The following is a 13012-nucleotide window of genomic DNA, read 5'->3' on the forward strand; positions in this document are numbered from 1 at the left end:
TGTTTGATAAGGACTTAGGGAGAGAAGGACAAAGGGCAGAGTGTAACAGAACTGTTCAGATCCCTTGAAGGAAGGCACTGAGGTGTGTTTCTGTCTCATCAGGTAGGTCAGAACTGACAAGGATACATAGGCACTAGCTTAGGACTTGCTTCAATGCCATCTAAAAGCTTCGATGCCATCTAAAAAGCATCCCATCCACCAAGCTGCCAGGATTGTTTGCAAGATAAAGCTCAAACGCTTTTATTTCAGTTGATAGATACTTTTCAGTTCAAGTAAACTGTTTGAACATAGTCCTTCAACACCTCCCCAAGATGCTTCACAAGGCTGAGAGGTCACCTCTTAACCAAACAGCAAAGGGTGCAGCCTTGGCAACATGTGCAAGACCAGCAAAGGTGGATCATCTTGCGCAAAGTTCCTCCAGTCACCAGGAAAAGCCTCATGTGGGCACTGTCCAGTCCTCCCTGCCATGATTTACCAATTTAGCTTGTTTTCCTGCTGCAGTTGTAATGTGCAGCATTTCTGGATGATGACAAATCACAAGTAAAACAGGAGAGGAGTAAAACAGCATAATGAAATTTTATTCTGAAAATACGGCAAGAGTCTAAGGCACTTCAAACATTTCAATACACTTGACTAAAGTGAATGTGACAAGGTAATAGCATTCCATAAATACTCACCAAGAACTACACTCAATTCCACTCAAGGGGAATATACAGCTGGTACCTCTAATTTTATTCTCCAATAAACATATATGGAGCTTATAGACTGACACAGTTAATAAAAATATGGTAACAGGACATGTAATTCTTCATGTAGGTTTTAATTATTAAGGAATATAAAATGTTGAAAATACTGTGTGAGTTAATTTTATAGATACTAGTATCTTTTATATAAAAAGTTATACATTATCCCCAATTAGCAACAACTTACTTAGTGAACTTCAGACGTGACAAGAGGCTCTATCCCCATTACCTACCCACTCACCCACCAGCTCAAGATCCATGGAGCTGACTACATAAGCAACTGCAACTTCTGAATTTCAAAGTAATTAAAAACATGAAAATCATGTTGGAATGAAATTTATGAGAAGTTTACTGTGATGAAGTCTAGGCACAGTAAATACATTTTAGAATGACTAGAAATAAGCCACTGGGATACCCCTGCATTGACAGCTTAAGAAGTCTTAGTTTGCACATAACATACGAAAGGATAATCTACAACAAAGAAAAACAGGATTTATGCCAGTGTACAGAAAGATGAGTATGTGAGCAAAAGAACAGTTCTGGCTAAGGTTCTCCACTGAGCACTACTTTATGCTTGCTTCAAGTTTACAGTTTTCTATCTTTAGCACTAGATCTCTGCTTTCACTTCGCTGGTGAGTTCAGGCACAAGACAATTACATTCAGTATCTGTCTCAGTAAAACAGTAACATTTAGCAGCTTAAAGATGGCGTAGAGATTTTTTACAGACATTTATACGCTACTACTCAAACGTGGCTCTGTGGGTGGGACCAGGAGATGTCCTTCTGCTAAGCCTAGGAGTGCCCTAAAAAAGAAGAAAGAAGAGTTAATCAAAATGAAATTATTCCAGCCAGCTGATAGAAAACACAACACTCAAAGTTACTCTGTTCAATTCCTTACCTTTAATTGTACAGATAATTTCTTTTTTTTTATTTTAGGAAGCAAAGTGCCAGCTATCGTACAGCCTTTTAACTGAGAGCATACGTTGTTTAGACAGTGAAATGTTTAGCAGCAGTTTATCAGGAGAGTGAGTCAGGGCTAGAGAAGAGGTGGATAGCTGCCAAAACACCTAGAACAGCTATGTTTCAGTTTCCAGGTCAATAATTATCATTAAAATGATACAACAGCACCTCTGCACACTAGCCAGAATCAGTGAACCTTGCTAGTGAGCTATCTGTACCCCCTGGTAATTGGGAGGAGAAGCAGGAACTATCCCCCAGCCAGGCTTCAACCTTCTGCAGTCACCATGTATTTTAAAACGCACATTCCACTTAGCAGCACAGAAATTATCTTATGAATAAACTCAAAATTTCATGTGCTGTACTGCTGTACAGCTGTCAGGGAGTACACTTCTTGTTTACATTTCACTATATTGATCAGCAGCAGCAAGGCAGAACATAAACTACAGGGGGCTGTGTACTAACCGGTGACTGGGTTTTGGAAAAGTTGACATGGGCATAAAGGAGAACCGCTATGTCCTTATGTCCAGCTTCCAGGGCTATTGAAAGTGCTGTGCTGCCATCCTGAGAGAAGAAAGGAAGAAACAAGAGAATTAGTGCTTGTACGCTTTAACAGACCTCTTAAAAGCCCTATCAGCCCACAGAGAAGTGAAGTTATTAAGTGGAGGCCCTACTGCTCATACAGACATTAATTTACAGTCTTGTTTAATTTCTTTTGTTTTAAGGCTTGCACTGTTGTTTTATGAGGCAGTCCAATTGTCAGAGCCTCATAATTTCTCTCAACAAGGAGTCTCGATTATTGCTGTGGAAGAATGAGCACACCATTATCACAATAACGTTACCACGTAGTGCTGTGTAAGACCAGAAGATTGGGCTGTCTCAGAGAAACTACAGTGTCAGTAAAAAAGCAGAAGAGATGATAAGGGAGGGAAGAATGGTAGTCAAATATAATGATAATTGCTGTGTTAAAATGATAATTTTTGTGGTATAGCTCCCATCAACACTAAGAGGAATTGCATTCATAATTTCAAATGCTCCTTGATGGAAGTCTAAATACAAACAAATGGACTTTCCTAGTCAAATACTGCCACCTCAGTTTCTCAGAAGATACTATTGCTTTCAAAAACCCCAGCTCTTGAGGGTTCTAGAAGCAAAAAGTGCTTTAGCTGGAAGAGTGTTTTACTGATCTGCTGGTTTTCATTTGGACCATGTTTGGTCCAGGAAGAAGCAGATGTCAGGAAACCTGTGATGTGAACCTGCTGCTTGGTTCACTGCCGGGCTTTTGGCTGTTGCGCACAGAAGTTTCTACAAATAATGCCAGTATTTGAAATGTCTCACGGGGATGGAGCACACATTCCAGCCACTGCTGTAGCACTGGTATTGGAACAGCTGGCCCCAGTTCTTAAATGGTAAACCCTTTTTCCAGCATGGTACACAATGGACAGCGTCCACATGGAAAGTCTTATGAGACTAAAGGGAGCAATTACCCATAAATCTCATTGTCCTGAGCAGACAGGGAGCTAGAAGAGCTGTCTACTAGAATGCGATATAATGCATGACGAATGCACAGCACTCACTCTCCAGTCAACACAAGTTCTTAAAGAGAGGTGCTGAAATCACTGTGGCACACGCTAGTGGGATGATGCTCAGCTAACTACTGATCATGCAGACTGGAAGAGTGTCACTGTGACACTCAGAATGGCATGGGGAATGCTAAAAATCTCAATCTCACAGCACAGACAAATCCATGAATAAGCAGCAGTCAACCTGTGCTTGGGAAACTATCACACTGGCCACAGGAATAGTTAAGTATCATGTCCCCATAAAGACTGTTAATTAGTGATTTCATATCTAATAGTGCTAACAGCATCCAAGCAGCAATAATCTAGACTGCCCCCAAAATGTTTGTTAGACTGAGGTCCTCTTACATTTTCCCCTCAGGCCAGATGTTACACACTGCTAGCACTACAAGCAACTGAGCTGCCTCCTGCAGCAGGTGACTGAATGAAGAGAAATTATGTCTTTGCCTCTCTGCAACAGCTTCAACAAATAACCACCCATTGCCCTCCCAAATCCCAAACCCAGGCTCCATTTCAGTGTTCACTAGGAAAAGCAATAGGAAGAACAGAGAAGTATTCAAGAAATGTTGTTAACAAGAACATAGTACTGGCAAGAAACAAGCTAAGTCAATGTTTTCAAGCTTGAGAAATCTATATATCAAGTTGTCTGCTGACGGTGTAGGCTGCAATGATCCCTGCAAACAAGTCACAGTCTGTATCTGTTTATTGTCAGGACAGTGTAGCTTCATGGCTAAGACTGAACCTATGGTCTCAAAGTCATGTGTGACAAAAACACAGTGTGAACATCCTGTCAAGAGAATTGTAGCACTGATGTTTGCCATGGGCACAGAGAAGTAACACAGCGAGGCCTTAACTCACCAGATAGGGTCCTAACCGAAAACTGGAAAACTCCTTTGAAAGGGGAAAGGAATGTCAGAGGGAAAGATGTTTTACTATGAGCTAACCATTTTTTTTTTCTCTTCTGGCCACTAAACACCTACAGCTAACCACAGAAATAGCTACCAGGTAGGTCTGTTAGAAAAGTAAAAATACTAGCCAAATAATCTCAGCACTTGCTACCATTAAGCAGAAGATTCATGCAGCTGGTACTCTGGCACTCTGAGTCAGACATTCACCCAAGCAGATTTCAGAAGCACTGAAAGGCAACTCACATTGTCCTCCAGGGTGCTGTTACACCCAGGCTGAGCCAGCAGAAGCTTAACAATCTCCACATGTCCGTGCTCACTAGCGCACATCAGAGCTGTAGAGCCCTCATCATCCTGGATATTGACATCTGCACCACAGGCCAATAAAGCTTTAACCATGTCTATCCGGCCATGACTCACAGCTAGCATCAGTGCAGTCTGACCAGCCTGCATGGAGAGAAGAGGAAAACCCAAGTCACTACAGAGACAATCAGTGACAAAGCATGAACACTTTATTTTTTCGGACACTGTGTTTCTTCTGGGGGAAAAAAAAAAATGTTATTTTGAACAGTACTCTCAAGGCTTTGATTGCCATTATTTAAACATCTTTTATGGGTCATATATCCCACATTCACATAGATATTTATTGAATTAATGGCAGATATCCAATCTATTTTCAGACAACTGTAGTTTTTTCAAAGGAGCAAAATGCTGCAGAATTTGTAAATGCCACCCAAAATTCAGTAATTCAGTTCTTTCACACAATAATCAACCTTCGTTTTTAGAAGAGGTCCCGACCTGAGGCTCAACCATTCTTCCACACCTCCATTTTGTATACAGCAATCAAAAACATACATAAAAACCCCACAGATGAAGAAAGCAAATGAGAGCAACATTTGAGCCGACAGAACAGGGATGGGAGCATGGAAGGAACAGTAAAAAGGCAAGAGGAGTACAGCAGCAAGAACTGTGCCTCCTGAACCGTTTGACTGACCTGGCTGGCTTTAGCATTCACGTCCCCACAGCTGAACAGTTCCTCCACTGTCCTCATGTCCTTCTCTGCTTCCACAGCTGCAAGTGCAGCAAGCATGATGGGGGTATAACCAGCCTTGTTCTGATGATTTACATTACAGACATCTGCAGAGGGATGACATAATTTCTTCAGAAAGCAAGAACCCAAAAAGCAGTAATTGTGCTAATCAACTGAATAAACTGTCAGTAGAGCGGCCTATAAAAAGAAAAAGTAGCAACTGGTTTCATAATGGATGCAATTCAAGGGAAGGTGGAGAAGAAAAAAATAAACAGAGGAGCTCTTGAACCTGAGAAAGAAAAGAATTCTTTTGCACTATGTGTACAACACAAGAGACAGCACAAAGACATTTTATATGTTATCATTTAGAGCTTTATTAGTATATATTTTTTTCCTTTTTTAAAAGCAAGTGATCTGAAATTTGACATGATATTCAGAAACACTGTCAGGACAGTCCTTAAGCTCTTCTCCTAAGGGCATTCACACTGCAGAATAAAAATGGTCCAGCAACATGGTCAGTGGAAAAGCTGTTTCTCTTCAGCACAAACATCTTCCTGCAACTGGTGTTATTTTAAAAATCTCCAAGTGTATTTCAACGTGTTTCGGAGCTGCCAAAAAAACTCCCCTTTAAGTTAAAGACTGCTGCCAGTTCCACAGTGTATTTGACCATGAACAAAACTGCTCTGGCAGCAAACACAGGCAAGTCCTCTGACCAGTGCCAGCAACTGACAAGAGTTCTTCTTTTTGTTCAAACCTTGCCTCCAGTCTGTCTCTGTTCCTAAAATTCTGCAGAAATTCAGCAGTGCTTATTTGTTTACTGGGCAGCAGAGTTTTCAGTGTGCTCATCATATTGGAAAGCAGGGACTCAGATTTACGTAAACATTATCTGTAGACTAGGGGTTAAACTGCACCACAGATATCTTAACAAGCAAAAGTGGTTTAGGAAATTTTTCAGACTTAACGACAAAAGATTTTTTTTTTCAGTGAAAACAACATTTCAGAAGCAATGCAAGTGCAGATGGAAGATACTGCAAATTTTTTCATGTTTGGTAGACATCAGTGATGATACCTTATACCCAGTAGACCAGTACTACTTTCAGACATCACTTCTGTGAAGCCACTGAAGCCAGAGAACACAATACTCTGCTACATGCATTACGTCATGAGTAATGAATAACTTGTAGAAGTGGTGTGTTCCTACTCTGACTAGACTACTTCAGCAGAGTTTTCTGAGGTCACAGTCAGCTCCTTCTCTATGTGGCTAATGAGCGAAACTGTTCTCCTGTTTGTTCTCTTGGTGAATTTGCTTCATGCTATGGAGGATTCTCTCATCTTGTCCACTCTTCCCACCAAACACAGACACAGAGTTCTTGGACTAAGAATCTACCTGTGATACAACCACACTGCAAAGCTGACCATAGTGACCATTCAGACACAGTCCAGAGGAAGTTTGTTGAAATCTGAAGGAATCTGCCTATTTGCAAACATTTCCAAGTACTGGCATGAGCAGTGTTCTCCTGCAGAGAGAAGTACCTGGGCACTAGTCACGATTGTTAGATTTTACAGGTAACACCCCTGGTGTTCTCACAGGCATACACTAGCAGCTATAACCTACAGTTATAGGTTATATACAGGAGTCCTGACTTACAGGAAGAGATGAGCATGTTCCTGCTACTCTGAGACACCTAGGGAAGCAGAGGGGCAGCTCCCTCCCACCACACTGTGCTGCAGAGCCAGCCTGCCCCATTTCACCATGCTTCTGACATTCCCTGCATTCCCCTGCTGTGACTCACTCTTCCCAAACACAGACAGCCTTCAAAAGGACCAGAGATTTCAAAGCGCTCACTTTCCTGCTGAGGAAGTCTCTCCATGTGTGACACATGTGCTAGGTTATCAAAGCTGAGATTTGTATCATTAATATCCTTGTTTATCTGATGCTACCCTTCTGGATTTATTAATATTGCTTGGCTTACACTCCAGACATGTCACTGGCCTAGTTAAGCTTTCACAACCAACTGTGACAGGTTTTTCAACTAGTTTAGAAAAACAAACTTCACTCAGGGAGCACAACCAGGATTAAACAGATTAAACATCCAGCCTGGGACCAGTTTCAGTGTGTGATACCTTCTGCTGGATGCCATCTGGCACACTGCATGTGGGGAGCAGATGCTCCAGACTCTCCCCTTTGCCACTACTCTCTCTGCATATGTGTTGCAAGGGGATCAAGAAAAGGACGCAACAAAAGCAACTACATGAAGCAGCATCACATTGCTTATGGACTAGGAAAAGGCTCTTCTGAGACAGAATGCCATATTGCTCCAGTTTCTCAGGAAAGCAGCACATGTGGTGGCCAGAAAAAGCTTCTGCACTGCTCTAGATAAAGCTAGACTAGTTTGCATGTTCAAGATAGGTATTGAGGTGTACTTCAATGCATCTTCCTCCATCAGCACCCTACAGAGTGCTGAGCAGCAGCTGTGCTGCCTCCCAAGAAAACTGCTGGAGGCTGGTGCTGCTGAACTTGGGACTACAGTCCAAGAGTCAGGAATCTACCTATCTCAACTCTGTATATAATTCACTTAAGTGTTTTTTTAACTTCTTCAAGAAGCATCACCTCCAAAGCTAGTACTAGAAACAAAGGTTCTAGACCACCTAAGTGAGCCACCATATAACAGTTAACAGTTAGAACGCCTGATGGAAGAAGACCAAACTTGACCTCTAGCCCATCAAGGATTCACCCATGAGAATTGCAAACCCAAGAATAATTTAAAAAAAAAAAAAAAAAGCAAACCTACTTGCATCCAGAAGAAGCTTCACAATTTCGAAGTTAGAATGTGAGACACTGTAATGCAGAGCTGTGTTGCCGTTTCCATCTGCCATGTTGATGATATGTCTGAGGACAGCAGGAGAAATCTCTTCAAAAGCAGTTATGTAGTCTCCAACCATTTCAGGGACAGCTGACTTCTGACTTGAGACACGAAACCATTCATGCTGGATGGTATTTAAACAAAACCTCTGCCGAAACCAAGACAGAAAAATTTACATATGGACAATCTATTTAAAGGATTTTCCATCCCACAAGTCAGCAATGCAGGTCAAGCCTTTTTTAGTCCAATGTGGGAAGAAAGTATTCAACACACAAACAAGATGTACAGACTGAAGCTTCCCCTCTGACTACAGCCCACTTTAAAACACCAATTGTTTACTTCCTCTCACTTCACCTGACTTTCAGGAATGGTTCACCTCTGAGGGCACAGAATTTTAGGATGAGAATACTCCCAGAATTAATGGTTATCAAATACTGGTGAACAGAAAAAAAGAGTTGCATAATGATTTCCATCACATACTTAACTAAGCTTATGAATCACTGATAAACTCAAGACTTTCTCACTGGACTTAAACAGCATGCTAAGTCAATTAGGCCCAGTTCCGAGGCACAAATTATCAAATGCACAAAGTATATGAGAACTGGCTGGACAGCAGTTCTGAAGAAGAAGAGCAGAGCATTACAGATGATTACAAACTGAACCCAAGACAACAACATCACACTGTAATGTAAAAGGTAAATACTGTTTTGGAGTGAATAAACAGATTTATAGCTTGCATGGCATGTGATGCAGTCCCTTCCTTCTGCCTAGTACTGTGAAGACAACAGGTGGACTCCTTTTTCTGGTCTGATCACTGAATAACACAAAATATTTGGTTGAAACAGCTTCGAAGATAAGCAGCAAGAATGAACCGAAGTCAAGGAAATCTGACCTACTGGACAGACAGGAAGGACTGGAGATGCTCTGCTGGAAGAACTGCTGGGGAAAGAAACCCTGTAACATCTGTTGCAGAAAAAAGAAAAAAAAGAAAGAACCCGTTCTTCACCTGAGGGCTGGCTGGCTGCAGTAATGAGATTTCAGTTTCAATGAGAAGACGCGGGCTACACATTCAGGACAAACTTTCCCATTGGCATGGACTGAGACTGGAGGACTAGGTGACCTGTCTGTTGTGACAAGGTAGGTAGAGCAGATCTCACTGTGAGCCAAGAAGGCTCCCACAGTCACCACCAGTTCTGACTTTGAGACTGACTGGAAGGACCACCATATCTCCTCACCTACAAGGTGGCCAGTAAATTCAAGGGGAATTTTGCAGAGGCAATATTCAGAAAGTTTATCTAGCCTCTAGGGAAAACACACCGGTAGCTCTATAGGTGGCCTGTGTCTGGTAAAGAGAAAATATTCTACACACACCAGTACTACATATATATCTGTACTACATAAACACATTTACAGAATATTTTACATCAGTGCTACTATAATGTGATGTATGTATTTTGTGAACATGGGGAATTGAAACACAAAAGTGCCCATAAACTGACACAATAGAGTATTTTTTATTATTAATTTAGGCAGTACTGAGTGCAAAATACCACTAAGAAACTATTTTTAGTCACTTATCACACACATTATTAAATAAACAACACACTTCTTAAATTCCATTAATCTATCACATTCAAAAAGGTGCAGTCCACAGCTTTTTCTGGTGTAAACCACAGCTACAAGAGCTGAATATGTTGGAAGAGGTTGGGACAACTTATACAGATCCTTAGCTATACTGACATTTAAACTGTTTGGACGAGACTTCTGTATAAGCAGACAGACAGAGGACAAGAGCTGATTAGTGTGCAGCTTCCACCTACAAAGCACTATTTATGCTGAAAAACACTTTAGGCACAAGAAAGAAAAACGTAAATTCAAATTACACTTCCAAGGCAGAGATCATCATGTGGTTATGCCACTTTTGACACTTTCAACTCCAAGAGGGCCTAAATCATTTGTTGTTTGAATGCCTAATCTACTCCTGAAGGACAAACACAGGATTAAAAACTATCTGTCACAACTGTATGAAACAACCTTTCAAAACATTCCCTGGACCACAGATGTCAGAACTGGACACAGACAATACTACTGTGTCATACAGACAACATTATTGTCTTTAAGAAGTTGCAGATGCTCTATAGTAGAGGACAATGACAGTGAACTGTTGCCTTTTATATGCACAAGTGTAACAAATGCAAAACTCAATTTCGTATCATTAAGCAGTGTTCCTTTGCTTTCAGACTGCCCTCACAGAGTAGCATAGGAAATCTCTCTATGAAGCATTTCCAATAAGGCAAATACCATTTTGTTTCTTGAGACTTGAGTATTTAAGTATTAACAACGAATCCTCCTTAGTCTCTGCAGCACTGATAAAAACCACCAATGCAGTAAACAAGACAAGCAGCATCCCTGTGCTTAGAAGGAAGATCACCTAGTGTTTCAGAACAGACTCTGAGGTTTTGTCATAGGAAGCAACAGGCTCCTCACCCACTGCAGTCTCCTAATGCGAGGCCTGAGAGCTGCCCAAAGCAGTGCTAAACCAAAACACCCACAGGAATAACACAGGAACACACAGGTTGTGTTGAAACCGCACTTTCATGTTACTATTTTTATGCATGTGCCGTGAGACAACACTGAAGCACACCAGGTATATTCTCTGGATGAAAGTGTCCTGATAGAAAGAGATTTGTGAGTCTTGTAGGAAAAATGAAATCCTCTTCTGCCTACCCACTATGGTTTCTGGTAAAACCAGAAGTCACCCTTCCCTGAAGTTTTCCTGTTGCATGACCTGTATTGCTTACCACGTCTTTGTTGGTTAATGCCTTAGGGTCATCAACGTTGTTTCTCAGCAGGTTACAGGCAGAAAGCATCTTTTCACTTAGCTCGTATCTGAGGGAGACAGCAAAATACATGGCATGTTTCAATTTTCATCTTAGCATTTCAGTACAGAAACATTAGTTTTTCTGAAAGTTCTCTGGGAATTAAAGTTTCCAGGCAAGCCATCTGCTCCCACCATGCAGAAACCATGCTGGCAGCTCTTCTCACCGACACTCCCTCCACACTGAATGGAGACAAATGGGGGAAGAGCAACAGGAATGAAGAGAGGGAAACACATCACTTTTGTGTTCTAAGACTTGGCAACCCTTCTAGTGGAAATTCTCACCTACTGCTATATGACTGCAGAGCACACATTATATGCTATGTGCTTTGATTACTTGATTAACAAGGAGCAATGCCAATAGTTGTGATGGAAACAGAATTAAGCAGTGGGAAAGAGCTCAAGAGGCGCCTCCCTGCCAGCTCCCATTCACTGCAACTAGCCTGTCTCATCCCACCCACTCTGGAAGTCTGGAAATCTCTTTTCTCCAGCCCTCTTTAATTTTTATACTTCTACTCCCTTGTCATTACAAAGTTCAAAAATAAGGTCAATGCCGGTGCCACATGTATACCAGGCTGTAGCCAACCATCCTTGCCTACAACCTGCACAGAGGATAATGGCAATTTTTCCAGAAAATTCTCCCAAAAATCAGAGAAGCTAACACATTCATGTGTGTAAGGTGGGCATTTTAGCCCTCATGGGTTACAAGCCAACTGCTAGTGCTTCTAGAGTAATGAAATTCTCCATCACTGCACAGACCATGGCCATGCATGGCCATGTGCCCTGCCTCTTCCCCTTGGAGGGCATTGCCAGAGCAGTCAGCTTGAAAAGAAGATGCTCTTTAAATACACATGGCTATCTAAGCTGTCTGCTGCTCTTCCTCCCAATCACCCCTTGCTAGTGTAAATATAAATCAGGGAGCTCTTTTGAGAGACTGCCCATGTATTTTTATGCCACCTGTAAAATAACAGGCTATGCTACAGTACTCAGTAAGCTCAGGGCTCTTCAAAACACACAGCTCCAGGGCCTCCAAGCTCTTAATTATTAATTTCTGCATCTCTTTTATTTAACAGCTGACAATTACAGATAACTTGATGCTAAGCTACATCTCCAGTGAAACATGACATTAATTTTGTTTTAGCTCTTTTACTGTTATTATTCCACCTACATAATTTTCCAGGTTAGCATGCTGGCAAACCCATTTTCTATAAGATATCCCTTCACTGTCTTTGTTTATACTTCCATGCCATGAGGCAGAGGTGACCTCCTTGGAGGCAGACTCTGGAGAGGGTGAGCAGCCTACCTCTCTCTGATTTCCACCTCCTCGGCCTCACACTCTGGGAGAGGACTGTCCTTCTCTGCCCCCACGGCGCAGACCTCTGCAGCATGGGGGGTGGGCTGCTTTTCCTCTGTGTGCTGGTCGCAGGGGTACTCGTGGCCCTCGCACTCCTCCTCCGAATCTGAGGAGGAACTCTCCTCGGAGCTGGAGTCGTCGCTGGATGTGGTCTCATACCTACAGGGAGAATGCGGAGGGGCAGAGGTGCTTGCTCAGTGCCATTCCACGGTGGTCAGTACCTGCTTGCACTGGCACAAGTGGAAAAATGTCTTGCAAAAGCTTTGTCCTTCTGTTTTCTACTAAGAGACCTCTTCTACTCACTGCACTCAGTGTTACTGGCAACTGACACTGTCATTATTATGTACACAGTGTGTAATGAAAAAAGACCAACCTCTTTTAAACATAAGTCTTAACATTTTGTCAGACCTTGCCTTATGCCCAAAATGAAATTACTTTATTCAGAGTAAATTGTGTTGTTGCTTTACTAGGCAGATATAAGTAGGGAAGCTAACACACCTACAGTGAAATTCCCTCACTATATGTAATGGTATTTTTATCTAATATGTAGGAGATTAGGTAAGTGAGGTATTTAGGCTACATACAGCACAAAGCAATTGTACTGAAGAAAAACTAATCTAAGGAAAGGGCTAGGAAAGGTATATAAAAACAATTTAATGAAACCATTTTAAAGGTCTTTGCAACATTCTCGAAAGGCAAGTA

At 41.7% G+C, this 13012-nt stretch overlaps 1 protein-coding gene across 3 annotated transcripts in view; it reads right to left on the bottom strand.

Annotated features, from left to right (window-relative positions):
- Positions 1 to 557: 557 nt before the first annotated feature.
- The window catches only part of LOC121673058 (KN motif and ankyrin repeat domain-containing protein 1-like), a 129336-nt gene continuing 116881 nt past the window's right edge, over positions 558 to 13012 (bottom strand). For all 3 annotated transcript variants that reach the window (XM_042046095.1, XM_042046096.1, XM_042046094.1), the window contains 7 exons: positions 12260 to 12469; positions 10880 to 10967; positions 8007 to 8226; positions 5179 to 5321; positions 4431 to 4631; positions 2165 to 2263; positions 558 to 1545 (listed from right to left, as the gene is read on the bottom strand). In XM_042046095.1, coding sequence (XP_041902029.1) covers positions 1483 to 1545; positions 2165 to 2263; positions 4431 to 4631; positions 5179 to 5321; positions 8007 to 8226; positions 10880 to 10967; positions 12260 to 12469 — 1024 coding nt within the window. In that variant the 3' untranslated portion in view covers positions 558 to 1482. The remainder of the gene's footprint in view (positions 1546 to 2164; positions 2264 to 4430; positions 4632 to 5178; positions 5322 to 8006; positions 8227 to 10879; positions 10968 to 12259; positions 12470 to 13012) is intronic.

This window comes from Corvus kubaryi, unplaced genomic scaffold, assembly GCF_017639235.1.
Source record: "Corvus kubaryi isolate FWS band 111438036 unplaced genomic scaffold, C.kubaryi_AGA036_p1.0 65149, whole genome shotgun sequence".
NCBI classification, from domain to species: domain Eukaryota; kingdom Metazoa; phylum Chordata; class Aves; order Passeriformes; family Corvidae; genus Corvus; species Corvus kubaryi.